The following is a 12886-nucleotide window of genomic DNA, read 5'->3' on the forward strand; positions in this document are numbered from 1 at the left end:
TGGCATATCACTTGAATGCTAAAGAAACTTAAAAATGCCCAAAATGTAGATTTTTTTTCACCCCCCCTGCACCCCTGAATGATTTCATGCCGGTGGGTGGTGCAGGGAAGGGGGGTACATATTAGGTATCGCCGCGTCCGTGACAACCTGCTTTATAAAATACACCATGATCTAACCTGTCAAATGAATGTTGTAAATAACAAGAAATAATAAAACTGTGCCAAAAAAGCTATTTCTTGTTATCTTGCCTCACAAAAGGTGTAATATAGAGCAACCAAAAATCATATGTACCCTAAACTAGTACCAACAAAATTGCCACCCTATCCCGTAGTTTCTAAAATGGGGTCACTTTTTTGGAGTTTCTACTCTAGGGGTGCATCAGGGGGGCTTCAAATGGGACATGGTGTCAAAAAAAAAAACTGTCCAGCAAAATCTGCCTTCCAAAAACCGTATGGCATTCCTTTCTTTCTGCACCCTGTCGTGTGCCTGTACAGCAGTTTACGACCACATATGGGGTGTTTCTGTAAACTACAGAATCAGGGCCATAAATATTGAGTTTTGTTTGGCTGTTAACCCTTGCTTTGTAACTCGAAAAAAAATATTAAAATGGAAAATCTGCCAAAAAAGTGAAATTTTGAAATTGTATCTCTATTTTCCATTAAATCTTGTGCAACACCTAAAGGGTTAACAAAGTTTGTAAAATCAGTTTTGAATACCTTGAGATGTGTAGTTTCTTAGATGGGGTCACTTTTCTGGAGTTTCTACTCTAGGGGTGCATCAGGGGGGCTTCAAATGGGGCATAGTGTCAAAAAAGCCAGTCCAGCAAAATCTGCCTTCTAAAAACCATACGGCGCACCTTTCCCTCTACTCCCTACTGTGTGCCCGTACAGTAGTTTACGGCCACATATGGGGTGTTTCTGCAAACTACAGAATCGGGGCAATAAATATAGCATTGTGTTTGGCTGTTAACCCTTGCTTTGTTATTGGAAAAAATTGATTAAAATGGAAAATTTGCCAAAAAATCTAAATTCTGACATTATCACCATTTGCCATTACTCTTGTGGAACACCTAAAGGGTTAACAAAGTTTGTAAACTCAGTTTTAAATACCTTGAGGGGTGTAGTTTATAGAATGGGGTCATTTTTGGGTGGTTTCTATTATGTAAGCCTCGCAAAGTGACTTCAGACCTGAACTGGTCCCTAAAAATTGGGTTTTTAAAAATTTCTGAAAAATTTCAAGATTTGCTTCTAAACTTCTAAGCCTTGTAACATCCCCAAAAAATAAAATACACTGCTCAAAAAAATAAAGGGAACACTTAAACAACACAATGTAACTCCAAGTCAATCACACTTCTGTGACATCAAACTGTCCACTTAGGAGGCAACACTGAGTGACAATTAATTTCACATGCTGTTGTGCAAATGGGATAGACAACAGGTGGAAATTATAGGCAATTAGCAAGACACCCCCAATAAAGGAGTGGTTCTGCAGGTGGTGACCACAGACCACTTCTCAGTTCCTATGCTTCCTGGCTGATGTTTTGGTCACTTTTGAATGCTGGCGGTGCTTTCACTCTAGTGGTAGCATGAGACGGAGTCTACAACCCACACAAGTGGCTCAGGTAGTGCAGCTTATCCAGGATGGCACATCAATGCGAGCTGTGGCAAGAAGGTTTGCTGTGTCTGTCAGCGTAGTGTCCAGAGCATGGAGGCGCTACCAGGAGACGTGGAGGAGGCCGTAAAAGGGCAACAACCCAGCAGCAGGACCGCAACCTCCGCCTTTGTGCAAGGAGGAACAGGAGGAGCAGTGCCAGAGCCCTGCAAAATGACCTCCAGCATGCCACAAATGTGCATGTGTCTGCTCAAACGGTCAGAAACAGACTCCATGAGAGTGATATGAGGGCCCGACGTCCACAGGTGGGGGTTGTGCTTACAGCCCAACACCGTGCAGGACGTTTGGCATTTGCCAGAGAACACCAAGATTGGCAAATTCGCCACTGGCGCCCTGTGCTCTTCACAGATGAAAGCAGGTTCACACTGAGCACATGTGACAGACGTGACAGAGTCTGGAGACGCCGTGGAGAACGTTCTGCTGCCTGCAACATCCTCCAGCATGACCGGTTTGGCATTGGGTCAGTAATGGTGTGGGGTGGCCTTTCTTTGGAGGGCCGCACAGCCCTCCATGTGCTCGCCAGAGGTAGCCTGACTGCCATTAGGTACCGAGATGAGATCCTCAGACCCCTTGTGAGACCATATGCTGGTGCGGTTGGCCCTGGGTTCCTCCTAATGCAAGACAACACTAGACCTCATGTGGCTGAAGTGTGTCAGCAGTTCCTGCAAGACGAAGGCATTGATGCTATGGACTGGCCCGCCTGTTCCCCAGACCTGAATCCAATTGAGCACATCTGGGACATCATGTCTCGCTCTATCCACCAACGTCACATTGCACCACAGACTGTCCAGGAGTTGGCAGATGCTTTAGTCCAGGTCTGGGAGGAGATCCCTCAGGAGACCGTCCGCCACCTCATCAGGAGCATGCACAGGCGTTGTAGGGAGGTCATACAGGCAAGTGGAGGCGACACACACTACTGAGCCTCATTTTGACTTGTTTTAAGGACATTACATCAAAGTTGGATCAGCCTGTAGTGTGTTTTTCCACTTTAATTTTGAGTGTGACTCCAAATCCAGACCTCCATGGGTTGAAAAATTTGATTTCCATTTTTAATTTTTGTGTGATTTTGTTGTCAGCACATTCAACTATGTAAAGAACAAAGTATTTCAGAAGAATATTTAATTAATTCAGATCTAGGATGTGTCATTTTTGTGTTCCCTTTATTTTTTTGAGCAGTGTATCATTCCCAAAATGATCCAAACATGAAGTGGACATATGGGGAATGTAAAGTAATAACTATTTTTGGAGGTATTACTATGTATTCTAGAAGTAGAGAAATTGAAACTTGGAAATTTGCAATTTGTTTCAAATTTGGGGTAAATTTTGTATTTTTTCATAAATAAAAATGATTTTTTTTTTTTACTTCATTTTACCAGTGTCATTAAGTACACTATGTGACGAAAAAACAATCTCAGAATGGCCTGGATAAGTCAAAGCGTTTTACAGTTATCAGCACTTAAAGTGACACTGGTCAGATTTGCAAAAAATGGCCAAGTCCTTAAGGTGAAATAGGGCTGAGTCCTTAAGGGGTTAAGGAGTTAAAATGAAACAAAAACAAACTCAACTCATTCACTTCAATGCTAAGGAACACTGGGTCTTCACTTGAGGGAGCAGGACCTGACTCTCCCAGCGCCATGACGTCACTTGTCAAAACCATGCTGGGAGCAACCGGTCCTGCACTCTTCAGTGCATAACCAGTGTTCTCTCGATCTTAACTGGATTAATTTTTTTACTTTTTATTTGGGGGTTGGACCAGGCAGAATGGAGGGTATTATTGGGGGCAATATTTATACTGGGGGGCACTATTGTAGGGCATTTTATATACAAGGGACAGTGCAGCATTACACAGTGGGCCATTATAGATACTGGGGGCAATATGGTGGCTATTATTTACAATGAGGGCACTGCAAGGGTTAGGATGAGAATTCAGCCATAGCATTAGACAGATTTTAACCTTGGTGTACTGTGGGAATCATCTGCGTCAGATTGCCTACGCCTCCTTATTCGAGGAGAGCAATAGGAATCTGCTTACCTGTAAGCGCAGCCGTTAGTTTACCAGAGGAATTCAGCCTCTGTGACTGACCACATCCCTTGAGATGTTAAAGTTGTCAAGCTATAAAAGTACAACCAGGGATTCAGGATGGCTAGTCCATAGGAGTCTTTTCCCTGCTGAAGGGTCTCCAATTCTTACCCGTTATTTCTTCCAAACTAAAGCTCTAAACAGCCCCGTAAAATAATTTGCACAGGTATGGTCTTATAAAAATTCCTGCAATAGGACCTGGTGATCCTTATTATGTCTTCCATATTACTTGACAGGCTTGCATACATAACACATACATGACAGTCTTTGGTGCCTTCAATGCCAGTTTCTCATAAAAACATGCTTGGAGAATCCTTTATTATTAAGTCTACATTGGGTCAATCCTCTGTTATTCCTCCTAACATATTACAAATCAACTGGAAACTGGGTGTCACCATTCCCCTTTTCAACCTGATTGGGGGGATTCCCCCCCAATGTCAGCAATGGCTGGTCAGTGTCCCCTTCTGTATAAGGATACACCTGAACTGTTAACACACCCAGCTGTCAAATTAGGCTACTTTCACACTAGCATTTTTGCTGGATCTGGCAGGGTTCAGCAAAAACGCTTCAGTTACTGATAATACAACCATCTGCATCAGTTATGAACGATTGTATTATCTTTAAAGGGAATCTGTCACTAGCATATTAGCAATTTTTTTTTTTTATGAATCCATGTGTAATAAAGTACCTTATATCCATATGTCTTGTTCTTTTTATTGTGAGTCTTGTCATTTCTTAAAAAAAACCGCTTCTTGTGATATGCAAATGAAGCTGTAAGGAGCCCAGAGGGGCGTTATTCTTTCTCCACGGTGCCCAGGAACGCCCCTCTGAAGTGCCGTGCCCGTCTAAATTTGAAAACGAATAACTCCTCCAAATTCAGCTAAATCGCCTCCCAGAGGCGAGGCTAAGTGCTCCACCCCCAGCTGCAAACACCCCCGATCCTCCTCTCGCCTGCAACCGAAATCCCGCGCAAGCGCAGTGCCGGCGATTTAGCTGGCTGAGGAAACAGCGAACACGTCACTGGGATGGGCGCATGCCCAGTGACGCTGTTGAAGCTGTTGCCCTCAGTCATCTTATCAGCGCAGGCGCAGGAAATCACCCGACACTGCGCCTGCGCGGGATTTCGGTTGCAGGCGAGAGGAGGATCGGGGGTGTTTGCCGCTGAGCCCGGGGCTGGGGGGGGGGGGGGGGAAGCACTTAGCCTGGCCTCTGGGAGGCGATTTAGCTGAACTTGGAGGAGTTATTAGTTTTCAAATTTAGGCGGGCACGGCACTTCAGAGGGGCGTTCCTGGGCACCGTGGAGAAAGAAAAATGCCCCTCTTGGCTCCTTACAGCTTCATTTGCATATCATAAGAAGCGTTTTTTTTTTTTTTTAAGAAATGACAAGACATGGAATAAAAAGAACAAGACATATGGATATAAGGTACTTTATTGCACATGGATTCATAAAAAAAAAAAATTTGCTAATATGCTAGTGACAGATTCCCTTTAACATTTCCAAAATTGAGCAGTTTTGAACTCCATTTAAAGTCAATGGAGGACGGATCCGTTTTCTATTGTGGCAGAGAAAACGTCCCCATTGACTTGCATTGTGGGTCATGACGGATCCGTCCCCATTGACTTACATTGTGGGTCATAACTGATCAGTCTTAATCAGTTTCCCAGGATGGAAAGCAAAATACAAGTTGCGGTTTGCTCTCCGGTCTGGGAACGCAACTAAATGGAACTGAATGCATTTTGGAGCATTCCGTTCAGTTCAGTTTTGTCCCTATTGACAATGAATGGGGACAAAACTGAAGCGTTTTTTTTCCGGTACTGAACCCCTATGACGGAACTCAATACCGGAAAACTTTAATGCTAGTGTGAAAGTAGCCTTATTCATACATTTCTGAGAAGCCTAAGGGGAACAGTGCAAAGGTAGGATTAAAGAAAAGATTTTCCTTTTACAATGCTAGTTGGGGCATCTCCCACGAGAGCAATTTTTCAATTTCAGCGATGTTCTCTATCATTTTTATGCCTGAGTTATAGAACTATTAATAACCGATTGTAGGCTTCAAAGTTCTTCAGATCAGAATTTCTGGGAGTATTTGGCTTAAGGAACATTGTGGAACACTGTCCTGGAATAAATCTTAAAAAAGGTTTCATTTTAAACCCTTCTAAAAAGCTATGTTATCAAGTATTATTGTCTTTATGTAATGCACAGAAGCAACTTAAAGGGAATCTGTCACCTGCTTTTACCATTTTAAGCTGGCACCATCGCTATGTTGACTAAAGTACCTTATTTCCAGCAGTCTTCTTTTTACTTTATTTCGTTTTGTAGTTTTGATATAAAAGCGCTTTTTATGTTATGCTAATTAGGGTCCAAGGTGCCCAGAGGGGCATTTTTTTCACTCTCCGGAGCCCAGTGACGCCCCCCTACAGTGCCCAAGAACGCCTCCTGATCATCAAATAACCTCCCACAGCCCCGGCAAACGGTTCAGCCCCCTCCCCACGTCATAGTCTACCTTATAGAAATGCCCCGTCCTCCTTCCTGTCTGCGGCCAGAAAACTCGCGCAGGCGCAGTACTGCCAGCGGCTTGCGCAATCATCAACCTCCTGAGGGCAACAGCCTCAAAAGTTTGCCGGGGCTGGAACCGTTTGCCGGGGCTGTGGGAGGTTATTTGATGATCAGGAGGCGTTCTTGGAATTCAAATTAAGCCGGGCTGGGCACTGCAGGGGGGCGTCACTGGGCTCCGGAGAGTGAAAAAAACGCCCCTCTGAGCACCTTGGACCCTAATTAGCATAACATAAAAAGCGCTTTTATATCAAAACTACAAAACGAAATAAAGTAAAAAGAAGACTGCTGGAAATAAGGTACTTTAGTCAACATAGCGATGGTGCCAGCTTAAAATGGTAAAAGCAGGTGACAGATTCCCTTTAAAGCCAAGTATGAATTTCAAATTTATCATAGTAACAACTTGTTGTGATATAAAACAAAATGTATCAGAAACATACCTCTACAAATGCAAAAAGCACAGCATTTTCGGTCATCCTCATTTGCTGCTGCGCTTGATTAAGACGCAGAGAAAACGCTTCCCATTTTTCTTTTAACAAGAATTCTAAAAGGGAACACGAAGTAAGCAAGAATTAAAAGAACTGTCTAATGTAAGTGGGGAAAAGATGTTGTTGGCAATTTGAAAACCAAGGATGTAATCGCACAAAGTCTTTATTGCAATAGCTTACCTGTGTCTGCAGTCTGAACTTTAGTCATGGCATTTTTAAGAACATGCTGCATTAATTTAAGGAGATCCTGCCACCTCTTCTTTTTATAGCATGTGTTAATGTGACCCAAAAATGCAGTGTTTTGCTTCCTTGAGAATGTCTGTGCAAAAAGATCTTCAAAGCCCTCACGCAAAGGCAGCCATATAAGTTTGTGGTCCACAGGCTTGTACCTAAAGCAAGCAAATAAAAAACACTTTCCACTAAGCATCATTCATTTGGAGAAAAGTATAATTCTTAAAACTGCAAATACACAATGTATGTTATTGAAATGTATATACCGACAACATACTCTACAGTATTAACAAACAATTTCTATGTCTGTAAAAATATAGGCTGGCTCACAGTATTTTTGCATAAAATTTATTGATACACTAGATCAAAACAGACTAACTTATTGTCAGTATCAGCATACATATATAAACATATAAAGTGTGGTTTCTATCTGTCAGACGACATCCAAACACAGAGTCCCCTTGTGGGAAATTATAACAAGGATAACTTAGAACCTTCGGTTCCAACTATTCGGCAAATCGGCATCTGAAAGCATGGACATATGAGCGGTTCAATAGAATACCCCTTGCAGCCCAACTCTAGCCATTAGGTCTTATTCCTAGGAGTACTCCGGTCATTTAGGTTTGTGCGTGAGCTCCGCACTCATATTCCTATTTACACATTTTGTTTATATATGTATGCTGATACTGACAATAAGTTAGTCTGTTTTGATCTAGTGTATCAATAAATTTTATGCAAAAATACTGTGAGCCAGCCTATATTTTTACTGATTTATTCCTCCTTTTCAGCTGGTAACTGAAAGGCTGAGCTCCAGTAGTTTGCTGGTGGAGCCTTTTCTAAATATTTGTTATTAATTTCTATGTTTGTACTGAGGTCCACAGTGTAACCTTCACACACTGCAAAATCATTGCAGAAACTTCTATGACTGAAAATCAGTTCCATTCATCTGCAAGTCCATCGAGAGCTGCAGAAATGTCTGCAACAAATCTGTGGAATGGGAATTCACCTTTACCCTAACAAGTGCTCTATAGACATTCCCAAAGAGAAAGGTAATACCCAGTGGTCAATTCATTCAGACATTTTCAAGAGAAATGACAATGCAAAGCTCTATGAAAAGATGCTCCAACATAGCTATTTCTTGGTAAATACAAATACATTTCTACTTAGACTGAAGGAGAACAATAAATTAATGTCTACCTTTTTTATATTTCTTAATATATTGTCATAGTGGTCAGTTTTTCTTCTGACACAGAAATACAAATCAGGTGCATTTAAGGAGGACCTGTCTGCACTACACAAACAAATGGCCAATGTTTAACACTCAATTTCCCTGCGGAGGCACTGCGGGAAACTGAACAAATAGGCCATTCAAATGCCATAGGCTGATAAGTGGAGGTGGAGGCATTTTACTTTAATATATTACAAAATGTTTTATTTTATTTGTACAGCTGATTTAAGTAAAGTTTATTTAAAGTATAATGGCTCTATAATTCTCTCTAAATTAGGCATTTAAAAGTCTACAAATCTGAACAATTCAAAAGTCTATTTAAAGGGTTTTTAACAGAAGTTACCCCAGCTGCTCATTTAAACTGCAGTAGCATCTCAATGGCGAAATGTAGTACTTACTTCAAATGAACAAATAATACATGGACTGCCCTATGATGCCCAAATGCCTTAACAGAACACAAAGAAAGGGTTCGCCAAGATGAGACAACCACTTTGAAATAAGGACAAGGAACACAAACCATGAGTATGCATTCAAGTTACTTTATGTACCCCAATGAACTCAAGATTGGCATGAACATTAGCCACCATAGTTTAAGGAACCACTACATATACGGAGCAAATTGCACAATCTACCTACCCGCCTAAGAGATCAGCTGTGTCACTCTGCTGGTTCATATTGACGATGCGAAGGCGCTGACCTGTCCAGTTTAATAAAAGCGTTTATTAAAACAATATGTCAAAACACAAAGGCAGCCATGAACTAATACATTAAACAATACTTGATAACTCAGAATGATTTTACTTCCCCTTGCAAATCCAAGAACTACTTTAAGGCATAAAACAAAAATGTGCACATGATTGATTATGTACAGCTGTTCAAAAACAGCCTATCAGCAGGTTCATGTTGCCCAAACCACAGACAGCACGAAATCACGACAAGCACCACAATTTTTTTTTCGTCTTAAACACTGCAGCAAAACTTATTTAAAAAGAAATCAAAAACAGGGAGAGACATCATGGGGAGGATTCACCCTTGCTGGTCCCCACCCAGCTCGGCCTTATTGACAGGTGTCTACCTATACAGCAATAGAGGAGACTTGTCAATCAAACTGACCCAGGCTGGCACCCGCCCTCGACTCTTCACCCTGTTGTTTTTAAACCATGTTTTCTCTGAAATGTCTGGAACTTTTAAGGATCTCAAACTGCTGTGGTTCGGGCAATATGAAGCTTCTGACAGGCTCCCATGTCTGTTCCTGGGACAACAAGTTGTTCTTTGACAGCCACCAGAGCAAAGCATATTAGCTTTATAACGGGGTGGCAACACTATCCAATTTTATGACAGGTAACAAAGTAGTCTCTTCTAGACTTTGTTTGTCTAGATTTCAAGAACATAGAATGCTAAGCTTATTCTTATGAAAATTATGAATAAACACAAATGCGGCAATATACCTGCAACGTGAGCAAGATACTGAACGGTGGAGGTCTTGCCTGTGCCAGTTTCACCAACAAGTAAGACAGGCTCTGCTTTATTAACGCACACTGCAATTTGTTCAATTAATATTGAAGATGGTCTTGTAGCAGCAAAAGATATTCTGTCCCTGTACAGAAAGAAAAATACATAGACAGTGAAATCAACAAAAATAAAGCATAAATCATACAATGTGTATTAAAGATACAATACACACAGAAACAAAGCTGAGAATAGCTACTGTTAATATGCAATGTAGTGCACCATAACATTGTCTACTGTTCTGGGAAGGTTTCTCATAAGCACATTTGTGAGAACAGACATGAAATATTGTACAAGACGGCCTTGCTCACAATTGGCATGTCAATTAATTCCAAAGTTGTTTGAAGGAGTTGAGGTCAGGGCTCTAAGTGGAATACTCAGGTATCTTCACAACAAAGTCACCCAACCATGCCTATAAGGATCCTGCTTTGTACACTGCAGCACAGCCATGCAGACACAGGAAATACTTTCTCCAAACTATTGGCACAAAGCTAAAAGCATACATTTCTCTAAAATGTCTTTGGATGCTATATCTTTAAAAGGGGTTGTCCAGCTTTTATTTTTAAGTGAAGGCCTATACTCAGGTGTAGTTTTGTTGACAGAAGTCATCACCAGAGCTACACAGCACTCATCACTGTAATTGAGGGAGCTCGCTACTACAGCGCTGTTCCAATTTATCTTTTATAATAATTACCTTTTGCCATCATCAAGAGCCTGCTCCAATTTTGTATCCCTATTAAATAACCACTGCTATGACATAAGTAAAACAACCATAGATGCTTAAAGGTGTTGTGCAACTTTATTTAATTTTTTTAAACAGACCTATGGCTGGACCCGTACTGGTGATCAACCTGGTCCTGTTGCTGGGTCCTGGCTACATGGCCATCTCCGCAAGCCTCCAGTCTCTTTGGAATCAACATCCTGTTGACATAGGCTGCAGCAGTCATGTGAACTATCACTGGCAGCAGTGGTGACCTATCGCCCTGCAGCATGAGACCCAGTGACATACCAAATGGGTGACCGTAATTGGCTGCAGCGATCACATGACCTTCGTCAACAGGCTGTCGATTCCAGGGCCTGGGAGCTGGAACCCAGCGGTGGGGACAAGGTAAGTATGATCACCACCGTGGCTCTGGCCATTCTTTGAGGTCTGTTAAAGGGCTTCTGTCAGCCCACTAAACCGTTTTTATTTTTTTTGCTTAGTAACAACCCCTACACTGCGATTTATCCATACATAAGTAAAATAATAATTTTGGTTCAGTAGAATTTGCTAAAACCCTATTTTTATAATATGTAAATTACCTTGCTACCAGCAAGTAGGGCGGCTACTTGCTGGTAGCAGCCGCATCCTCCGATGGTAATGACGCCCCCTTTGCTTGTTGATTGACAGGGCCAGCGCACGGGATCTTTCTCCGCTGGCCCTGCCTGTTTTCATTCAATATCTGGCGCCTGCGCCGCGGCCGTACCTATCTTCAATCGGCGCAGGCGCACTGAGAGGCGGCCACTCACTCGGCCGCTTCATCCTCAATGCGCCTGCGCCGATGACGTCACATCTACACCCGGCGCAGGCGCATTGAGGATGAAGCGGCCGAGTGAGTGGCCACCTCTCAGTGCGCCTGCGCCGATTGAAGATAGGTACGGCCGCGGCGCAGGCGCCAGATATTGAATGAAAACCGGCAGTGCCAGCGGAGAAAGATCCTGTCCGCTGGCCCTGTCAATCAACAAGCAGAGGGGGCGTCATTACAATCGGAGGATGCGGCTGCTACCAGCAAGTAGCCGCCCTACTTGCTGGTAGCAAGGTAATTTACATATTATAAAAATAGGGTTTTAGCAAATTCTACTGAACCAAAATTATTATTTTACTTATGTATGGATAAATCGCAGTGTAGGGGTTATTATTAAGCAAAAAAAAAAAAAAAAAAAAAAAAAAAAACGGTTTAGTGGGCACACAGAAGCCCTTTAAACAAAACAAAAAAAAGTTTATATTTGTATAACCCCTTTAAGACAGTGGCCAAAACTGTACAGTCCTGCAAACTGTCCTCACATCTCACAGTTCTTAAAAAGACACACGGTAGATGCTTCAGGAGACGACTCATGTCAGTCAGTTCTCCTCTAACCAATGTTGCAATAACACAAAAGACTAAAGAAATGGCCAAGAGCATCCCCACTGTTTCAACCTCCTGCTTACAGAATCAATATGACAACAGCTGTGCTTTACAGTTACTAAACAAAGCATTAATGCCTGAGAATGAATGAGAAGATTCATAGGATAGACTTTACATTCAGAGTGTATTTTACAATAACTTTTAAAATTCACTGTTATACATAATATCGAGAGAAACAATGCTGCAACATACCTGTGAACTCGAATGCTCTCAGTTTGCTTTCTAAGCATCTCAACTCTACCGACAGAGACATCCAGTTCTCGCACCACAATCTCGGGTTTATAAAGCTGACAATAAAATTCTGCCTGTAGTAAAAACAGCAGTTAACATAAAAGGTGCAAATTTGAATATTATCTAGACAAAAATTCAACCTGTCCATGTCAATTAAAGAAAATAAAGCGCCAGCTCAGATTGCCCATGGGAATTGTCTAAGACTATCTCAGAATTTCTACTGTAACCATAACCTGAGCATCTAAGATCCCTTCACAAGTCCAACCGAGCAGGCAATTATTAGGAAAGAACCGTTCAGTTCTGATAACTGCCTGCTCGTCAGGAAACACTGCCATTATATGCAGCGCTTGTTCCAAATACGCCCATCATAATGTCTGTAAAGCGCGGCAGAATATGTCAGTGCTATTTAAGTGAGAAAAATATATACATTACAGACTATGAAAGTGCATAAAAAGAAGCAGGAAGGGAGTAATAAGCATGTAAACCATGATGCAATACTGTCCGACAATATGGAACCCATCGACAATATGGAACCCATGCATATACCGCAGCTGGAATATGGACAGAGTTTAATATGCTTGTGTGAAAGAGACCTATTGGAGGGGGCTTCTTTCCCCCTTCTCTGCATGAATTAGGAAGATCCCATCCCATCCCATCTATGCTGGAGGTTGGTAGGAGCAATGGCTCTAGAGAACACTTGCTTTTGGTGGCTACCAAAGGACTGTAGGA

The 12886-nt window shown here is 42.0% G+C and overlaps 1 protein-coding gene across 2 annotated transcripts in view; it reads right to left on the reverse strand.

Annotated features, from left to right (window-relative positions):
- MDN1 (midasin AAA ATPase 1) overlaps window positions 1–12886 on the reverse strand; it is a 315164-nt gene that overhangs the window by 231217 nt on the left and 71061 nt on the right. For both annotated transcript variants that reach the window (XM_040428764.1, XM_040428763.1), the window contains exons 13-17: window positions 12119–12231; window positions 9701–9849; window positions 8889–8949; window positions 6974–7182; window positions 6746–6849 (exon numbers count right to left, since the gene is read on the reverse strand). In XM_040428764.1, coding sequence (XP_040284698.1) covers window positions 6746–6849; window positions 6974–7182; window positions 8889–8949; window positions 9701–9849; window positions 12119–12231 — 636 coding nt within the window. The remainder of the gene's footprint in view (window positions 1–6745; window positions 6850–6973; window positions 7183–8888; window positions 8950–9700; window positions 9850–12118; window positions 12232–12886) is intronic.

The sequence above is a fragment of the Bufo bufo genome, chromosome 4, assembly GCF_905171765.1.
Source record: "Bufo bufo chromosome 4, aBufBuf1.1, whole genome shotgun sequence".
In the NCBI taxonomy this organism is placed as follows: domain Eukaryota; kingdom Metazoa; phylum Chordata; class Amphibia; order Anura; family Bufonidae; genus Bufo; species Bufo bufo.